This window comes from Durio zibethinus, chromosome 13, assembly GCF_047325235.1.
Source record: "Durio zibethinus cultivar Kanyao isolate XHJ-2024 chromosome 13, ASM4732523v1, whole genome shotgun sequence".
NCBI classification, from domain to species: Eukaryota; Viridiplantae; Streptophyta; class Magnoliopsida; order Malvales; family Malvaceae; genus Durio; species Durio zibethinus.
In genome coordinates, this window is record NC_143174.1 from 3,696,201 (window position 1) to 3,710,874 (window position 14,674).

The window sequence follows — 14,674 nt, forward strand, 5'->3', positions numbered from 1 at the left end:
TGTATATTTTTTAAAGTTTAAAATCTAATATTTAAGATTTTTTTATGTTTGTAATACAATATCCATAAAAAATAATTGATTTCATAATCACGTTAAAAGCTTTTAATTTCGATTAATTTTAATTTGATTAAGTTAACATATTATTGAAATTAACATTTAAAAATTATGAATTTAAAAAAATTTATACATATAATATTTTTTTAGCAAGATATGTAATAAAATAAAAAATTTTAAAGATAGATTAAAAATTAAAAAAAATTCTGATTTTGAGTATTTTCTCATATCTCAATATAAGCTCTCATCCTCTTTCCTTCTCACATACCTAAAACATTCCAAGGCATAAATATCTCGCCCCCCTCGTCCGCTACAGAGAGCCTGGACGGTTAAGGGATGGATGACTCCCACCCACTCATTCTCTCAATCATAACACCACCCAACCCCTTTCCTCTTTCTCTTTCCTTTCCTACTTCACATAAATCCATATACCCACATTTGTACCACTTCCTTTCCCACTTCACTACTCTCTCTTTCTCTCTCTCCCGACCAGACTAGACCTATCAGATTTTTTGTACACTTCTTAAATCTCTCTATCTTATAATTAATTCATATAAAATAGAAGAAAAAAAAACAATAATTTTCTTGTTCCTTGTCGTCCTAGCTCTCTCTTTGTTATTATTATTCCCGTTTCTCTTCATCAATTCTTCAACCTTGATCCATAATATTTGTATTTCTTTTGCTTTCCTTCGTTCTAGGGGAATATATAGTTACAAAACTATTTTAAAAAAAAGAGAGAAAAAAAGTTGGAAAAAAATGTCACTGGACTTGGCATCTGAACGTGTTTGTTATGTTCACTGCAACTTCTGCAACACCATTTTAGCGGTACAGCACTGAATTCCATTATTATTTCTTTCTCTATTTATGTTTCTTCTTCATTTTTTTCCCATGTCTTTTGCAAAGAGAGCTGAATTGGCCCTGACTGGCTTGTTTCAGTGTTACCCTTTTGTTAGCTGAAATCATTTTGGTTCTTTTTCTTGAAGAGCAAAGTGGGAATTCACCTGAAAAGACCATATATGGTCTTCTAACCCAATTTACAAAATGTCCTTTTCTGGGAAAAGAATTTTCACTTTTCATGGTTCATGGATCATGAGATTTTCTTGATTTAACTTGGAAAATAGCCTAAAGATTCTGTTTCTTATGTCGTATGTTATGAAAAATTTTAGCCTGGTTTTGTTTCAAAGTCTCCAACATGACTCTAAAAAAGCACAAGTATTATATATATGTATTTGGAGCACAGTGTGAAAGCATTTTGGAAGGCCAAGGAAATATAATAACTGGGTATTTGATGAATTGGAAACCCTTCAAAAGACGGATCTCTCATAGACAAGTAAATGAAGCTTGGACCAACTGAGTTTCAACAGTTCAAAGAGAAGCAAAATATCCCAAAAGACTACTTCTGGTGATAAAGCTTTTGAAGATAGCTATGACTAGGGCTACAGGTGGGCATTATTTAGGGTTCTTCCAGGTCAAGGTACAAGTAAAAAATGGAGCTTCTTTCCTTCTCTAGCTACCTTCCAAGGTCATGTTCGTGGTATTTCATGTCTGATGTACTACTCTCCAACCTAATGCAAGCCTACCACTTGCTTTAGTTTTCCACTTGAAATTCTCATAACCAGTAACTTGGGTCTTCTTCATTTATCAGCTACACCTGTCTTCTACAGCTATTACCATCAAGAATAATCATTTTTAATAGTTTAATTCCATATCTGATGAAACTAGAAACCACTGTTTTTTTTAAGATCTTTTCTCTTCAGGAGGTGGAGGTGAAGGCAGGTGCTTCTGCTTCTAAACACCATGGCACTGAAAGAATACATCATTTTTATCTGTGATCAATATATATTCAATATGATATCAAGTTCTTTTTATTATTTGGTGCATAGTTTCAGGTTTTTTTTACCTTTAAGTACAAAAAAGGGGTGTTTTTCTTTCTTTGTAAAAAGAAGTTGTGGGGAGAGCTGGCAAAGAGAAATCATGGCTAGCCATAAACCGAAGTGCTTTTCCTCTCTTTTTTTAACCTCCTTTCATCATATCCTGCCTCTGTTAAGCAACCCTTTTTGAAACCAATCTCTCTTTCTATACATCTTCTCTCCTATCCCTTTCATTTTTCTTTTCCTCCAGTACTCCCAAACAAACAAAAACACATTTAAAATACAAGATCCTAAACACTGCACAAAGATCAGTAAATAAATCACCATTCATGATTTTATCTTTTCTTTATTCAATGACCATCTTTGATAGCTGTGGTTACTGGTCATGGCCTTTATGGTTTCCGTTCCAGTCACGTCGTTTTCACCTCTCTCTCTCACTCTCTCACTGGGCTTTTTTTTTTTTTTTTTCTAGCTTTTATCATCTTGCTTGCGGTGTCAGGCAGAAAAGTCAGGCGCACCGAAAGGAAAACAGATATTGGGAGAAGTCCTTTGTAGTTATAGTTATTGCCCATGTGAACTGTGCGAGCATGAGGTCTTAATATAATTTGGCACCTGCTATCATTTCTATCTCTTGATTCTTCCCCATATAAAAGTACCCTCAAAGAAAATTGAAAGCCATACATAGTTTGTAGGGAAAGGATTACTTCATGAATCCTGTTTCTTCTTCTTCTTTCAAAATTGTTTTGGTGGCAAGTATTTGGATACTCTGAATATGGCAGATCTGGGGACTATAAAAGGATAATGTATGGGATCTCAAACTATATAAGGTTTGGGACTTTAATATCATATTGGTGTTTGATCATGTTGTGTGAAGCAAAAAACGTTCATCAAATTTTTTATTTTGATCATCAGTAGCTTCAACTCTTTCTACGACCAAAATAGAAAGATATGGTTGGCTGGCTATGCAGACAAAACTCAAAAGCTTGATACATTGTTGTTTCTGATCAGTTCTCACTACTTTATTAAGCTTGCAGGAGCTTTTATAACATTTCCAAAATGGTAACTTTTGCAGGTTAGTGTTCCATGCACCAGTTTGTTCAACATAGTGACTGTTAGATGTGGGCATTGTGCCAATCTGCTGTCTGTAAATATGGGAACTTCACTTCAAACGATTCCCATTCAAGATGCTCAGGTATTTTCGGGTTCTTTTGGCCCCTCTTTTTTCTGGGACATTCTTATGACTTCCTGAAATATTAAATTAAATTCAATACATGAATAGTTTAGTAAAGAATGTTATAGTATTTAAGACAAGAAGGGATACATTTTTTTCAGTAACCAATGATTCCAAAGCATATTATTTTGTGGGTTCCTAACCCTTTTAGCTGATAAGATACTCTGGTTTTTTCAGAAAAAAATATGAAACAATTATTGCTGTTTCAGTTGACTTGACCTCTTTCCTCTTCTTTTTCTCCAACTCTTCGTTTCTGTTATAGGGTTTTTGCTAAATATGTAACCATGGCTTTGGATGTGCTATTTAAATCAAGGCCAAAGTTTAGCATCAATGGTCTTCTGCTTAAAAAGTGCTATTAGTTGTGGCCAAAGAAAGGGATTGTTTGGATGATGTACTTCTTTGTTTTATTTTGAGAGGAGTTGCAGAAACAGCAGATAAACACTGATCAGGATCATTTAAATAAGGAATGTGGATCGTCTTCCGAATGCAACAAGTTTTCTGCATTTGATTCTGCTGAGGATGAAGCACCTAGAATGCCCCCTATTCGCCGTCAGTCTCTCTCTCTCTCAGAGAAATATATTTATAATTATTAGTTTATTACATTCAAATAAATTGAGCTAGGTACAATTCAGTAAATGTTACATGTATTGCTGATACCAAAGGGTTAAATGCTGAACCTACTGTGGAAAACCCTGAACAAAAAGGTATCTCCCTCACACTGGCAACAGCAAATAATCAAGTAGAATTAATCACCACAATGTCAATAGGGCCACCTGTGAGCTTTCGCCTTTCAGAAACAACTTAAGCAATCCATCTGATCTCTCCTCTCCAATCATGGCCCCTCCCCAGATGGTGACCTTACATAACAAGTTTAACTTCTCAATAATTATTAACAGTTCCCTACACTACCCTAAACCATAAGAAAGTTGCCCCTAGAACATACGTTAAATGATCATATCGCAGTTTGATATACATTTCTTTATCTCAAAGAATTAATTAAAAGCAATGCCTTTTGCCTTTGTGGTTTGTTTGCATCTAAGTAGACCATTAATGAGTATCCTGACTGCAAGCCTATACTTGCCTATTCTATCAAACTTTCACAGGCCAGAATGTTGATTGGCTATGCCAATAGAAAATTTTCCACCCAATTTAGATTGAAAAACAGTTTCTAGAGTTAGGATCTTTGGGATATTGTATGGTTTGGCATCTATCTGCACATCTCTATGAATCAAACGATTATGATTATCGATCAGAAGTTTTAACTCTAAGAGCAGTGGGACCACTGCATATATTGACATTTGGAATTTTACAGCCTTACTTGTTTGGATTGTTGATGGATTACATGAGCAGTCCCGGTGTCCAAGATTCAAATTAATCTGCTATTAGTGCCAATACCTATTCTGAACAGAACAGAAAAAGAATTATATAGATATATGAAACCTTACTTAGGCTCCATTTTGATAAGATTAAAAATAATAATAATAATTACTGTAACTGTTATTAAAAAAAATATTATAGTTGTGATTAAAATAAATTTTAATAAGAAATTTATATTGATTTGACCTCAATATTTGAATTTAATTGATAGTATAATGAGCTTAATCGTACCATATCGAAAGTGCGGTGAAATTCAAACAGAGACTTAATAGATTGATGAGCCCAAAGGATCTAAATCTAGTGTTTTGTTTAATTAAGCTTGCTTATAATTAGATGTTTAATGAACTATATGTGATCAATAATGCAGCCCCTGAGAAGAGACAACGTGTTCCTTCTGCATATAACAGGTTCATCAAGTAAGTTCAACAAAAATTTCATGGTTACTTGATTATGGATCATAACCCTTTTGTCTCTCTCTCTCACTTTCCTTTTCTGGGCTCTTACTATTTTTAGAGAGGAAATCCAAAGGATCAAGGCTAGTAATCCAGACATCAGCCACAGGGAAGCTTTCAGCACAGCAGCAAAAAATGTAAGTTTTTCATGTTCTGCAAATGTGATAGATCGATAAAGAATATAATCACTGTTTATCCTTCCACGACATAACTCCATTATAAGAAATTAGTCCTTCCAATTAATATAGGTAGGCCATAGTTCTCCCCTCCCCCATTTCGCTGCAGTTCTATATTAAGAAGCATTTACTGTGGTTTGTTAGCATGATTTACACAATGTTAGACCTCTCAACTATCATTAATATAAGGCTTGTGTTGTAACTCATGGTTTTTCAGTTAAGGTGTTTTCATTACTTTTTTTTTTTTTTTTATAGTTGATGGGTCACTTTGAGTATAGAAAGCTAGCCAATGATAATGCATTATCCTCAATCATATATATAATCAATAATAATGAATAATATCAACAACAAAAAAAACCATATACAAGTAGTTACTTCTTTCACCCAGATAAGTAACTGCTCCCTTTATCTTATATTAAATAATATCATTAGACTTACATAACACACATTTTAAAGAAAAACAAAGATAATCTTTATTAAAATTTTAAATTAAATTCAATATATATAAATGTTTAAATTTTTTTTTTTTTTTGTACAAGGCTTGTAACCATTTTAATGCCAAAACTGATTAAAAAACTGAGAAATCATTGTTGGATATAATATATATATATATATATATATATAATAAGAGTTGAAATTGAAGTTTAAAAAATGAAAAATAAAAAAAATTAATATGATTTGAGATGTCATAAAATCAAAATGTTCTGAGAGAGAGAGAGAGTTGTAAAATAAGTCTTTTAACATAGGAAATATATATGGTCAGAGAGTGATTTTAACGTAAGGCTAGTCATTTCCTGAACCCATCAGTAATTTTCTTGCTTCTGTTTTATGTGAAATTGGACATATATGGAGCAAATGTTATATGAAACCCAGATATGCAGCCTGCACTAGCTTAAACATTTTTGGCAATATGATCACAAACTTGTGTCAGAACTCTTAAGCATGATTTGATATTTCATAGTAGAAAAGGCTATCAAACTCTTATAATATTTGCAATATTTTAAAAGATATGATAGGGTCTAGTAATTGGAAGATAAAGCCTCCACTCATGAAAATTTTCAAATGGATGATTTCCCTAAATAACTTATTACTTGTTTTTACATACATACTCCTCCAAGGGTAAAGCACTAAAACTTATATATTTTTTGAGAAAAAAAAATCTAAAAAATGGCTTGTAATATTAAAATACTGCAGATATTTTTAATTTTTGCCAAGATAAAGAATCTTAAGAGGAAATATTTAACCAAGGGTTTCAGTAAATTAAATTGATCTTTAGGGTTTAATTTCTATATGACAAACTTTTTCTAAGGTGATAGCTCTTGAAATGGTTACAAGTACAGTATCTCTTTAAGAAGAAAGAAAAATCAATCATAATATACAACTGCAAGAGTTGTTCATGAAAGATAGCCAAACTTACCTAACCTATGATAGGGAAGATCATCACTCAAGAATCAACCAAACCTTTAAGCTGATGCTTGTAGAGTAGTTGGTCCTTGGTCGTTCATCACAAGCAGACGACTGAAAAGGAAAAGCTTCTTATTCCACACCACAGGTTTAAGAATGCACATTGAATTTCACCAGATAAAACTGATGAGACCTTCATTTATTGAGGTTGACATAGAAAAACGTTATGGTGCTGCCTTCTTTCCTTCCTTGTGCTTTTATGGAAATTAATGGACAAGACCATTGGACCTGCCTCCATGAATGCTTCAAGTGTTTGAGCCTACTAGTTTAAGCTAGAAATTAACAGGGTTAGAAGGGATAAGAGATAGGCACAGTTATGCTTCTTAATTAATTGGTTATAGTAGTTAGAAGTAAAATGCTATATCCACAGCTTGTGCTCAAAGTCAATGATCATAATTGTTTTTGTTCACATTTTACCTTTTATTATTAAATATAATTAACTGTCTAAAGATACTCATGATCATCAGTCGTGACCATTGATTCTGTATATATATTCCTTTTTTTTCTCTCTTTTTGAATGTTAAAAAGGCAGGATTTGAACTCAATTTTTTGAACAAAAGATACATGGATCAATGATCCTCAGGTGCTACGTACCGTGCCTTACTGAAATTTAATACTTAAAGTTTCCTAATTGATCAATGATCCTCCCTATTACTACTAATGTCTTTCAGAAATTCAGACGCCCATGATATATTTTCCTTTCCTTTAGCCAAGAGATCAAGAACAATTATAGGAACATAGAGGCTATAGCTTCCTGTATAATTATGTCCAACCATGCATGCACCTTCAATAAGACAGCAGCATACCGGTAGTTTTATTACGATGATATTGGCCTAGGCACCAAAGAAGAAGAAAAAAACAAAACAAGGGGAAGATTTTGTCTATGCCTTAAAAGGATATCTTCAATTTCTTTCCTTTTTAATATTGATAGTTAAGACCAATAGAAGAAATTAACTTAATCAACCAACTTATGGATATACTTCAACTAATCCTTTCCCAAAGTCAGTGTAATTAACAACATTATCGTTTTTGCAGTGGGCACATTTTCCTCACATTCACTTTGGGCTAAAGCTGGATGGAAACAAGCAAGCAAAACTCGACCAGGCATTTGCAGATCAGGGTACTCAAAATTCTAACGGGTACTACTAAAAGACAATGGCAACCTGTGAGTAGAAGCCCCAGACATCATCATATATATCTATATATATGTTATTATATGTTTAATTACTAAAGGAACTGAGGTTTTGATGAAGGCCCTCCTGAAAACCTCACCTTGTTATCATGTGTGTGTTGCCCTTTCCACCTCTTAAATTTCCATCAGAATTGCAATTTCTTTCTATTCCAGTGATTGATTGTATTTTATGTTGAATTCAGATCATATTTTCAAGTAAACAAACATTCCCAGGGAATAATATGTGCAATTTCTTTTGGAAACAATTATGGCAAAGTCTTAGTCTCTATCTCTTGTCTCTCTCTATCTGATCGTTCTAAATTCTTCAGAGTGGACAGTCACCTTTGTCCACTGCATCTAGCTAGCCAGAGAGGACCACTTAACCAATATGACATTTCATTGGCATTTCAAGCTGTGATCTATTATAATGCCTGCTTCAGGCTTTTATTTGAGCCTAACTCATCGGCATCGATCTTGGAGAGAAAGAGAGAGATGAGAATTGAGAAATAAAGACGTTAGGTTAGCAAATAGCAATAGTACGTAATAGTTTGGACGGATGACATAATGGATAAACAGTTCTTTTGCATGTGTCCACATGTACAACAATACACCACACACACACACACACACACACACACACACACATCCTTGGGATACATAAACAACTTCTATAGCTAATTTGGCCAACCAAACCATACAAATGTTCTTCAAGGGACTACTGACTGCAGAAATGTATATACATACTCTTTCTTTACTTGATTGTGTCTTAAATCTTAATTTCTTTCCCTAAATACCTCACCAGCCTTTGAATGAAAACTTTCGACTCTTAATTTTTGTCACCTTGTTTCTTCTTGGGGCCACCTTCAAATTGGGTGTAAAACTTTAATCTTTTTTTAATATGTGAGAAATATTGCTACATATATTATAGCAATTAGTATTAATAATCAAATACACCAACGACAAGTTGACTTGATTAGTAGGCTTGTTTGTCTTTTCTATAAACTAAAATTATATAATTATTTTAAATTCGAGTCTTACTAACAATTATTAACAATCTTTGACGTACCAAATATCAATTTAAATTTTTTATAAAAGAGTTATTATTTAAAAATATTAAAAAATTTTAAATTTTAAATTTATTAAATATTATTTTTACAAATAAAACAAACTAAATTAAAATTTAAATTCGAATATCAATTTAAATTTTATGATAAGGAATCTTTTCAAGAAAAAGCTCTAAATATTTGCATTACCCTTTTTGAAGGGGCATATAGCCTATGGTGCTCACTTATTTATACTTTTCAGAAGTCAAAATGAAGGACAAGGAATTGTTAGCGGCCAAGCAGAAAAATAGTAATAAAAACCCTAGATGTCTAGTCAACAACACGATTAGTGAGTGATGCTGGTCGTTAGGATTGGTGCAGATTAATCAATGCTTAAGTCAGCCATTAATGATTTGTAATCTTTTCACTTTCATAGCCCCTACTTCTAAGTTGTATCCTCGTCTTTCTCTGTCTCTCTCCAGTCTGAGCCAAAACTTTTTGCACTGTTCCTTTTTGGTTTTGAATAACAATAAGAGAGCTAGCCGACATCAAGCAGTAAAAAGCTTAGATATGCTTCTGTCATTCTGAGGTCATGAATACCCAAGTATCAACCAATAAAAACAAGCTGTGATATATATATATATATATATATATATATATATATAAAGCCACAAGTAGTCATGATTATCCCTTAGAGTTAATTTCATAAATAATTTTTGAATTATAATATAATTTTTAATATGGAATTTGAATTATAAATTTATTAATTAATATAATATTTTTTATTTTAATTAATTTCAAATAATCAAATATTATATTAATTAATAAATTTATAATTCAAATATTAAGCTAAAAAATTTTTAAATTTAAATATTATATTAAATATTTTATTATAATTTAAAGGTCTTTTGTGATATAAAACTTATATATAAAAATGTTTGAAAAGTAAGATCCCTTTGCTTGGTGCAATCCCTACTAGATACATAGAGAGCACGGTCACACTTGATGTCATGCTTAAAGAATTGCTATATTATATATTTTTGCAGGTATGTAAGGATATAAATTCTAATCATTCACTTGTAAAAATGCTGAAAGAAATTTCAAAATAAGTCTGAATTCAATTTCACAAAATCTTAAAACATTCTAAATAATTCATAAGAGCTTCTAAAATCTTTTCACCTCCAAATTAGTAGTTATTTATCAACGTTCACTCAGCCTAGATCCTTCAATGAAAATTAGTCGGCTGCTAATTATTTTTTGACATTTTAAAAAGAATAAAATAAAAAATAAGCATACATATTGAGTAAAAAAAAACTTCCTCAATTAGCTGGATCAATATATGCTACATACATATAGATTTCAAATCACCTCAAAAATATGCTCAAAACAAAATTTTAAATTAATATTTCATAAAAACAATCATTCATATTTTAATAATAACATAAATTTCTGATTTAGTTCATACACTTTTTTTTTTTTTCATTTGAGTTGGAATTTCACATAAGGTGAGACAGTGACCTCACCACCAAACGTGCATGGCATTGGCATGTGTTGATATATATATATATATATATATATATATATTTATAGCATGAATTCTCTAGACTCCAATTGTACTGTAAATTGTAGTTCAAAAGAAAGGCAGGCCTAGAGAAACATTAAGAAACAAGAGGGTAATAGGGTGTAAATGAAAATGGGGTTTGTCTTTTGGGATAGGAGCTAAAAGTACAGAATCTGTAATGTCAAATCATAGTTGGTATTTGCGAAGTATATATATATATATATATGTTGAGATTTTATTTTCATGTGTTTAAAAATTATTTTAATATTATTATAAAAAAATGCATGGATTGGGTTGTCATGTCACATATAATAAAGCCAAGCTATCTGTTTCTATCTCTCTTTGGGGATTGGATTAGAAAAGGAAAGAGCCGCTGCTGCGTATCTGAGCAATCAAGCAGGCAGCAGCAGAGAGAAAGAGAGAAAGAGAAGGGTGAGTCAGTCAGTAGTGAGTCAAGGCTGTCTCCCCACTTCATGCCTTGTCTGGAATTCTGATATGATAACCCTCTTTTCTTTTCTTTTCTTTTCTTTTATCCCACACCACAACTCCCTGCAGTGTGCAGTCCCCGCTCCTGCTTTCCTCACTCACATTATTTTAGCACCACTAGCATGCATCTCATTACCTCTCTCTCTTCCAATTCTTTTTTTTTTTTGGTCAAAATCTCAATAATTACCTATTCATTCTTTAATCCAGAAAGGAAAAGAGTGGAGACCACAAGTACTTGTATCTTTTTGACATGAGCTTATCTCTATTTGCTCACTGAATATTTACCCATTTGGTCATTCATAGTAAAATTTCTTAGGATTGCTTTAAGATTAATATTTAACCAATGAAAAATTATGATTTAACATTTTTAAGTGTTTAGTGTTGTTGTAAAAAATTAAAATGCTTAAAAAATACGCAATGTTAAAAGGAAAAAGTAAATTTTTTTGTCAAAAATGAATAATGGATTGGATATTTGATAATTTTGATTCCAAATTATAAATTTCAAATTGCAATTGCAATTTTCAATTAGCTTTTATGATTAGTTCACTTTTAACGGTTAAAAAAAATATTTTTAACACAAATCATAACGTGTTTAGCAAAATTTTTTTGTTCAAAAACCGTGTTTGGATTTGTGCTTTTGAATCATAGTCCAAAACACAATTTTTTAAAGCAAAAATAATGCTAAACATACTATAGTTTGTTTTAACAGCATTTTTTACTGTTAAAAGTGAGCCAATCGCAAAAATTAATTTAGAGGCATTTAAAATTTATATTTTAGAGATAAAATTACTAAATATTTGTTTAATTATTTATTTTTGAAAAAAATAACCTATTTTTCCTTTCCAATATCACGTACCTTTTAAATATTTTAATTTTTCATAACCATGCTAAATACTTAGAAATTTAAAATCATAATTTTTTTACAATAATTTTTTAAAGTACTTTTCCAACATAATTTTTCTAACCTGAGTTTTTCCCACAACTATGAAGAGATAAGATTTATAAGATAAGGTAGATTTTGTAACTTAAAAATTAGACATATATAATTTTAGTTATTTAGAATTATTGTTTTTTCTTATTAACAAAATGACCATAAATTAGGCAAAAATCTTCTTCCACATTTGAAAACATTAAAAGCTTAAATTTTCATTTTAAGAATGCTATAAATACTAAAACTTTTTTTATATTTAATTTTGTTAAAAATTGAATCTGATCTTTAAAATTAAAAATTCAAAACTTTATCAATATATCAGATCGACTGATAGCTTAAATAATAAAATTTTGATCATTTCAGTTTAGTGCATGCGCAGGCTAACTTGTTAGTTCCTTTTTTTATTATTATTATTATTTTTTTTTGGAATGCTATTTACTTGCACAATAAAAAAAATTCTAACAGTTGGATATCATTAACTAAGACATTTCTAAACTGAAAAGAAAAGAAAAGAAAAATTCATGTATATACACATAGGTAAATAAATTTGATAGTTTTTTAAAAATGAAGCTTTAAGTTCATAGTGTTCGATTGAATTTGATTTGATTTTGAGATTTTTACTTATTTGGTGTTAATGGTTTTGAAACCTGCCGCTATTTTTAGGTTGCATTTTCAATTTTCTTTTTAATATACATATAAAAGAAATTATAATTTGAAAATATAATAAGGGATCGAAGGTTACGATATTTAAACCTCAAACCTTTGAATGTTAGTTTGTAATAGTGATTATATAAATCAACTAAATTAATTTCCAATATTTATACATGATTTCAATTGAACTTCGAGAAAATCAAAGAGTTTCAATCTTATCTTTAAGTTATGATCTCATCTAACATATCTTATAAATTTAATATATTGATAGTAATTTTTCAGTATGGCATAATTTTGTAGGGTGACATGTTTTTGCCTGAGGGAGAGAGCCATGATGTCAATGTTGGCATGAAAGAGATTTTACAATACAAAGTCTAGTCTTAATTTGTAATGTAATCTGTTATTCAATTATATCAATAGAAATTCACTTTTTTTTCCCTTTCAATAAAAAATAAAATAAAATTCTTATGGTGTATGTTCGTTCTTATTATTATTGCGAAAGCGATGCCAAAACCCCAAACCAAATTTCCCCAACTTAATTAAATGATGGATACGTATTTTGTTTTGATCAAATTCTCCCACATGACAATGGCACGAATTGGACCACCTCCAATGTACGTAGTTGCTATTACGTAACACACTTGTTACGGCATTAAGACAAACATTATTGAACTAATTGACCTGTGAAATTCATGACTTATAAGTCGAGAAATAATTTTATGATAGCGATTATTTACGTCATTTTATATTTTTTTTTATTCAAATAATGTCATATAATTGTGTTTTTCAAGAAAATCAAATAATTATTACCTCTCAAATAGGATAAAATTTTATTTATTTAATAATTTTTATAATAAATTATTGATATTGTTTTAAGATCATGATTATGTTATATGATTTTAATTGACATTACATATGTTAATATGAAATAATTGTTTCATAGAATCCTTTTTCATAAATCAGGATTGGACTCTCCTTTATTAATTTTCTAGTAATTATTTTCCACAATTACAAACATTATTTTTTTTAATAAATTTTATACTTTGGTTTCTTGAGATTCCAATTTATTTTTTTAAAAAAAAAGAGTAATATTTCTTGGAATTAAAATGATTAGCATTTTATTTCTTCCAAAATATATATGTAGAATGTTAATAAGTGGTGCAAGTGGAGAATTTGTTCTTTTTTTTTATTATTATTATTGCTAAAAGAAAAGAAATGTGAGAAATTATTGTGATCCTAAATCCAGTCTGGAGTCAGTGTCCTCCAAAACCAAAATAATAATGTTCGAGTGTACAATGTCACTTGTATAAATTCTCTTATCTCCTTTGTACACTTCGCTTTCACTTCTTTTTGACCACCCTGTTATTCAAAGATAAGGTTTTTTCCCAAAAAAAAAAAAGTTGTTACTTTATTTTTGTAAGCAAACAATTTAATTTTCATGCATATAGTAAGTTGAAGAACTTTTTGGATCTCATATGAAATTGCCAGGAGATTTGGATTTGCCTATGACATAATGACTGGAAATGGGAAGTTCTTTTGGACTTTCCCTTGCATGCATGAATTATTTTTTGTAATCTGATGCCTACTAGCTATCATAATTGTTCCATGCATTCAAACAAATTTACCATAAAAAATCTATGCTTGGTGATTTTTAAACCAATTGAAATTGAATTATCAAGTGAGCAATCAAATTAATCAAAGCAAAAGAAAAAAATTACCTGCCTTTCTAGTTTCTTGAAAGTTCAAGAAAATTCTTGTCAAGTTGAAACCAAGAAATCTTTGGCTTTTTTTTTTTTTTCCAGAAACTAAAAGCAACTACATCACAGAAATTTGGGCTATTTTTTAGCAATTGGAACATGTGCCAAAATGAAAACAAAAATTGAATCCGAACTTAATTAATTCATGCAATTATCCTTAAAAGGGATAACATTCAACAAGTTCATTGATCAAATCCCGTCACCGGTAACCTTTTCTCATATCTCAAATTACAAGCTCCTTTGTAAAAAAGAATGTCACCACTTTTAGAATAATACCATTCTTCAAACATGCTCTTGTCAAATAAATGTTGGATTCAATCACTGTCTGACTCTAATTATCCAATATTTAAAAGGGTTAAAAGAAAAGAGAACAAGAATTAGCTGCTTGTTGAAAATGGAGAATTAATTCTCACAGCTTTGAACCAGTCCAAGCACATGCAAATAATGCA

General features: G+C 30.5%; 1 protein-coding gene across 4 annotated transcripts; it reads left to right on the plus strand.

Moving 5' to 3' along the window:
• The first annotated feature begins 345 nt into the window (after nt 1-345).
• Nucleotides 346-8,062, plus strand: LOC111303846 (putative axial regulator YABBY 2). 4 transcript variants are annotated; one of them, XM_022900316.2, is made up of 6 exons: nt 346-879; nt 2,998-3,117; nt 3,582-3,705; nt 4,901-4,949; nt 5,047-5,122; nt 7,661-8,062. In XM_022900316.2, exons 1-6 carry the CDS (start codon nt 811-813, stop codon nt 7,772-7,774), a joined length of 552 nt encoding a protein of 183 aa, XP_022756051.1. In that variant the 5' UTR covers nt 346-810; the 3' UTR covers nt 7,775-8,062. The 4 variants fall into 4 exon arrangements, with proteins under 4 accessions (XP_022756051.1, XP_022756053.1, XP_022756052.1 ...); XM_022900318.2 differs by lacking the exon at nt 346-879 and adding an exon at nt 1,321-1,528; XM_022900317.2 differs by lacking the exon at nt 346-879 and adding an exon at nt 1,626-1,826.
• Nucleotides 8,063-14,674: the final 6,612 nt, after the last annotated feature.

What these genes read in the sequence shown, in the direction of transcription:
- LOC111303846 (XM_022900316.2), top strand. Translation starts at nt 811, where the DNA reads ATGTCACTGGACTTGGCATCTGAACGTGTTTGTTATGTTCACTGCAAC. An exon ending in TCTGCAACACCATTTTAGCG is followed by an intron (nt 880 to 2,997) that starts GTACAGCACTGA and finishes TAACTTTTGCAG; the next exon opens with GTTAGTGTTCCATGCACCAG. An exon ending in GCATATAACAGGTTCATCAA is followed by an intron (nt 4,950 to 5,046) that starts GTAAGTTCAACA and finishes TACTATTTTTAG; the next exon opens with AGAGGAAATCCAAAGGATCA.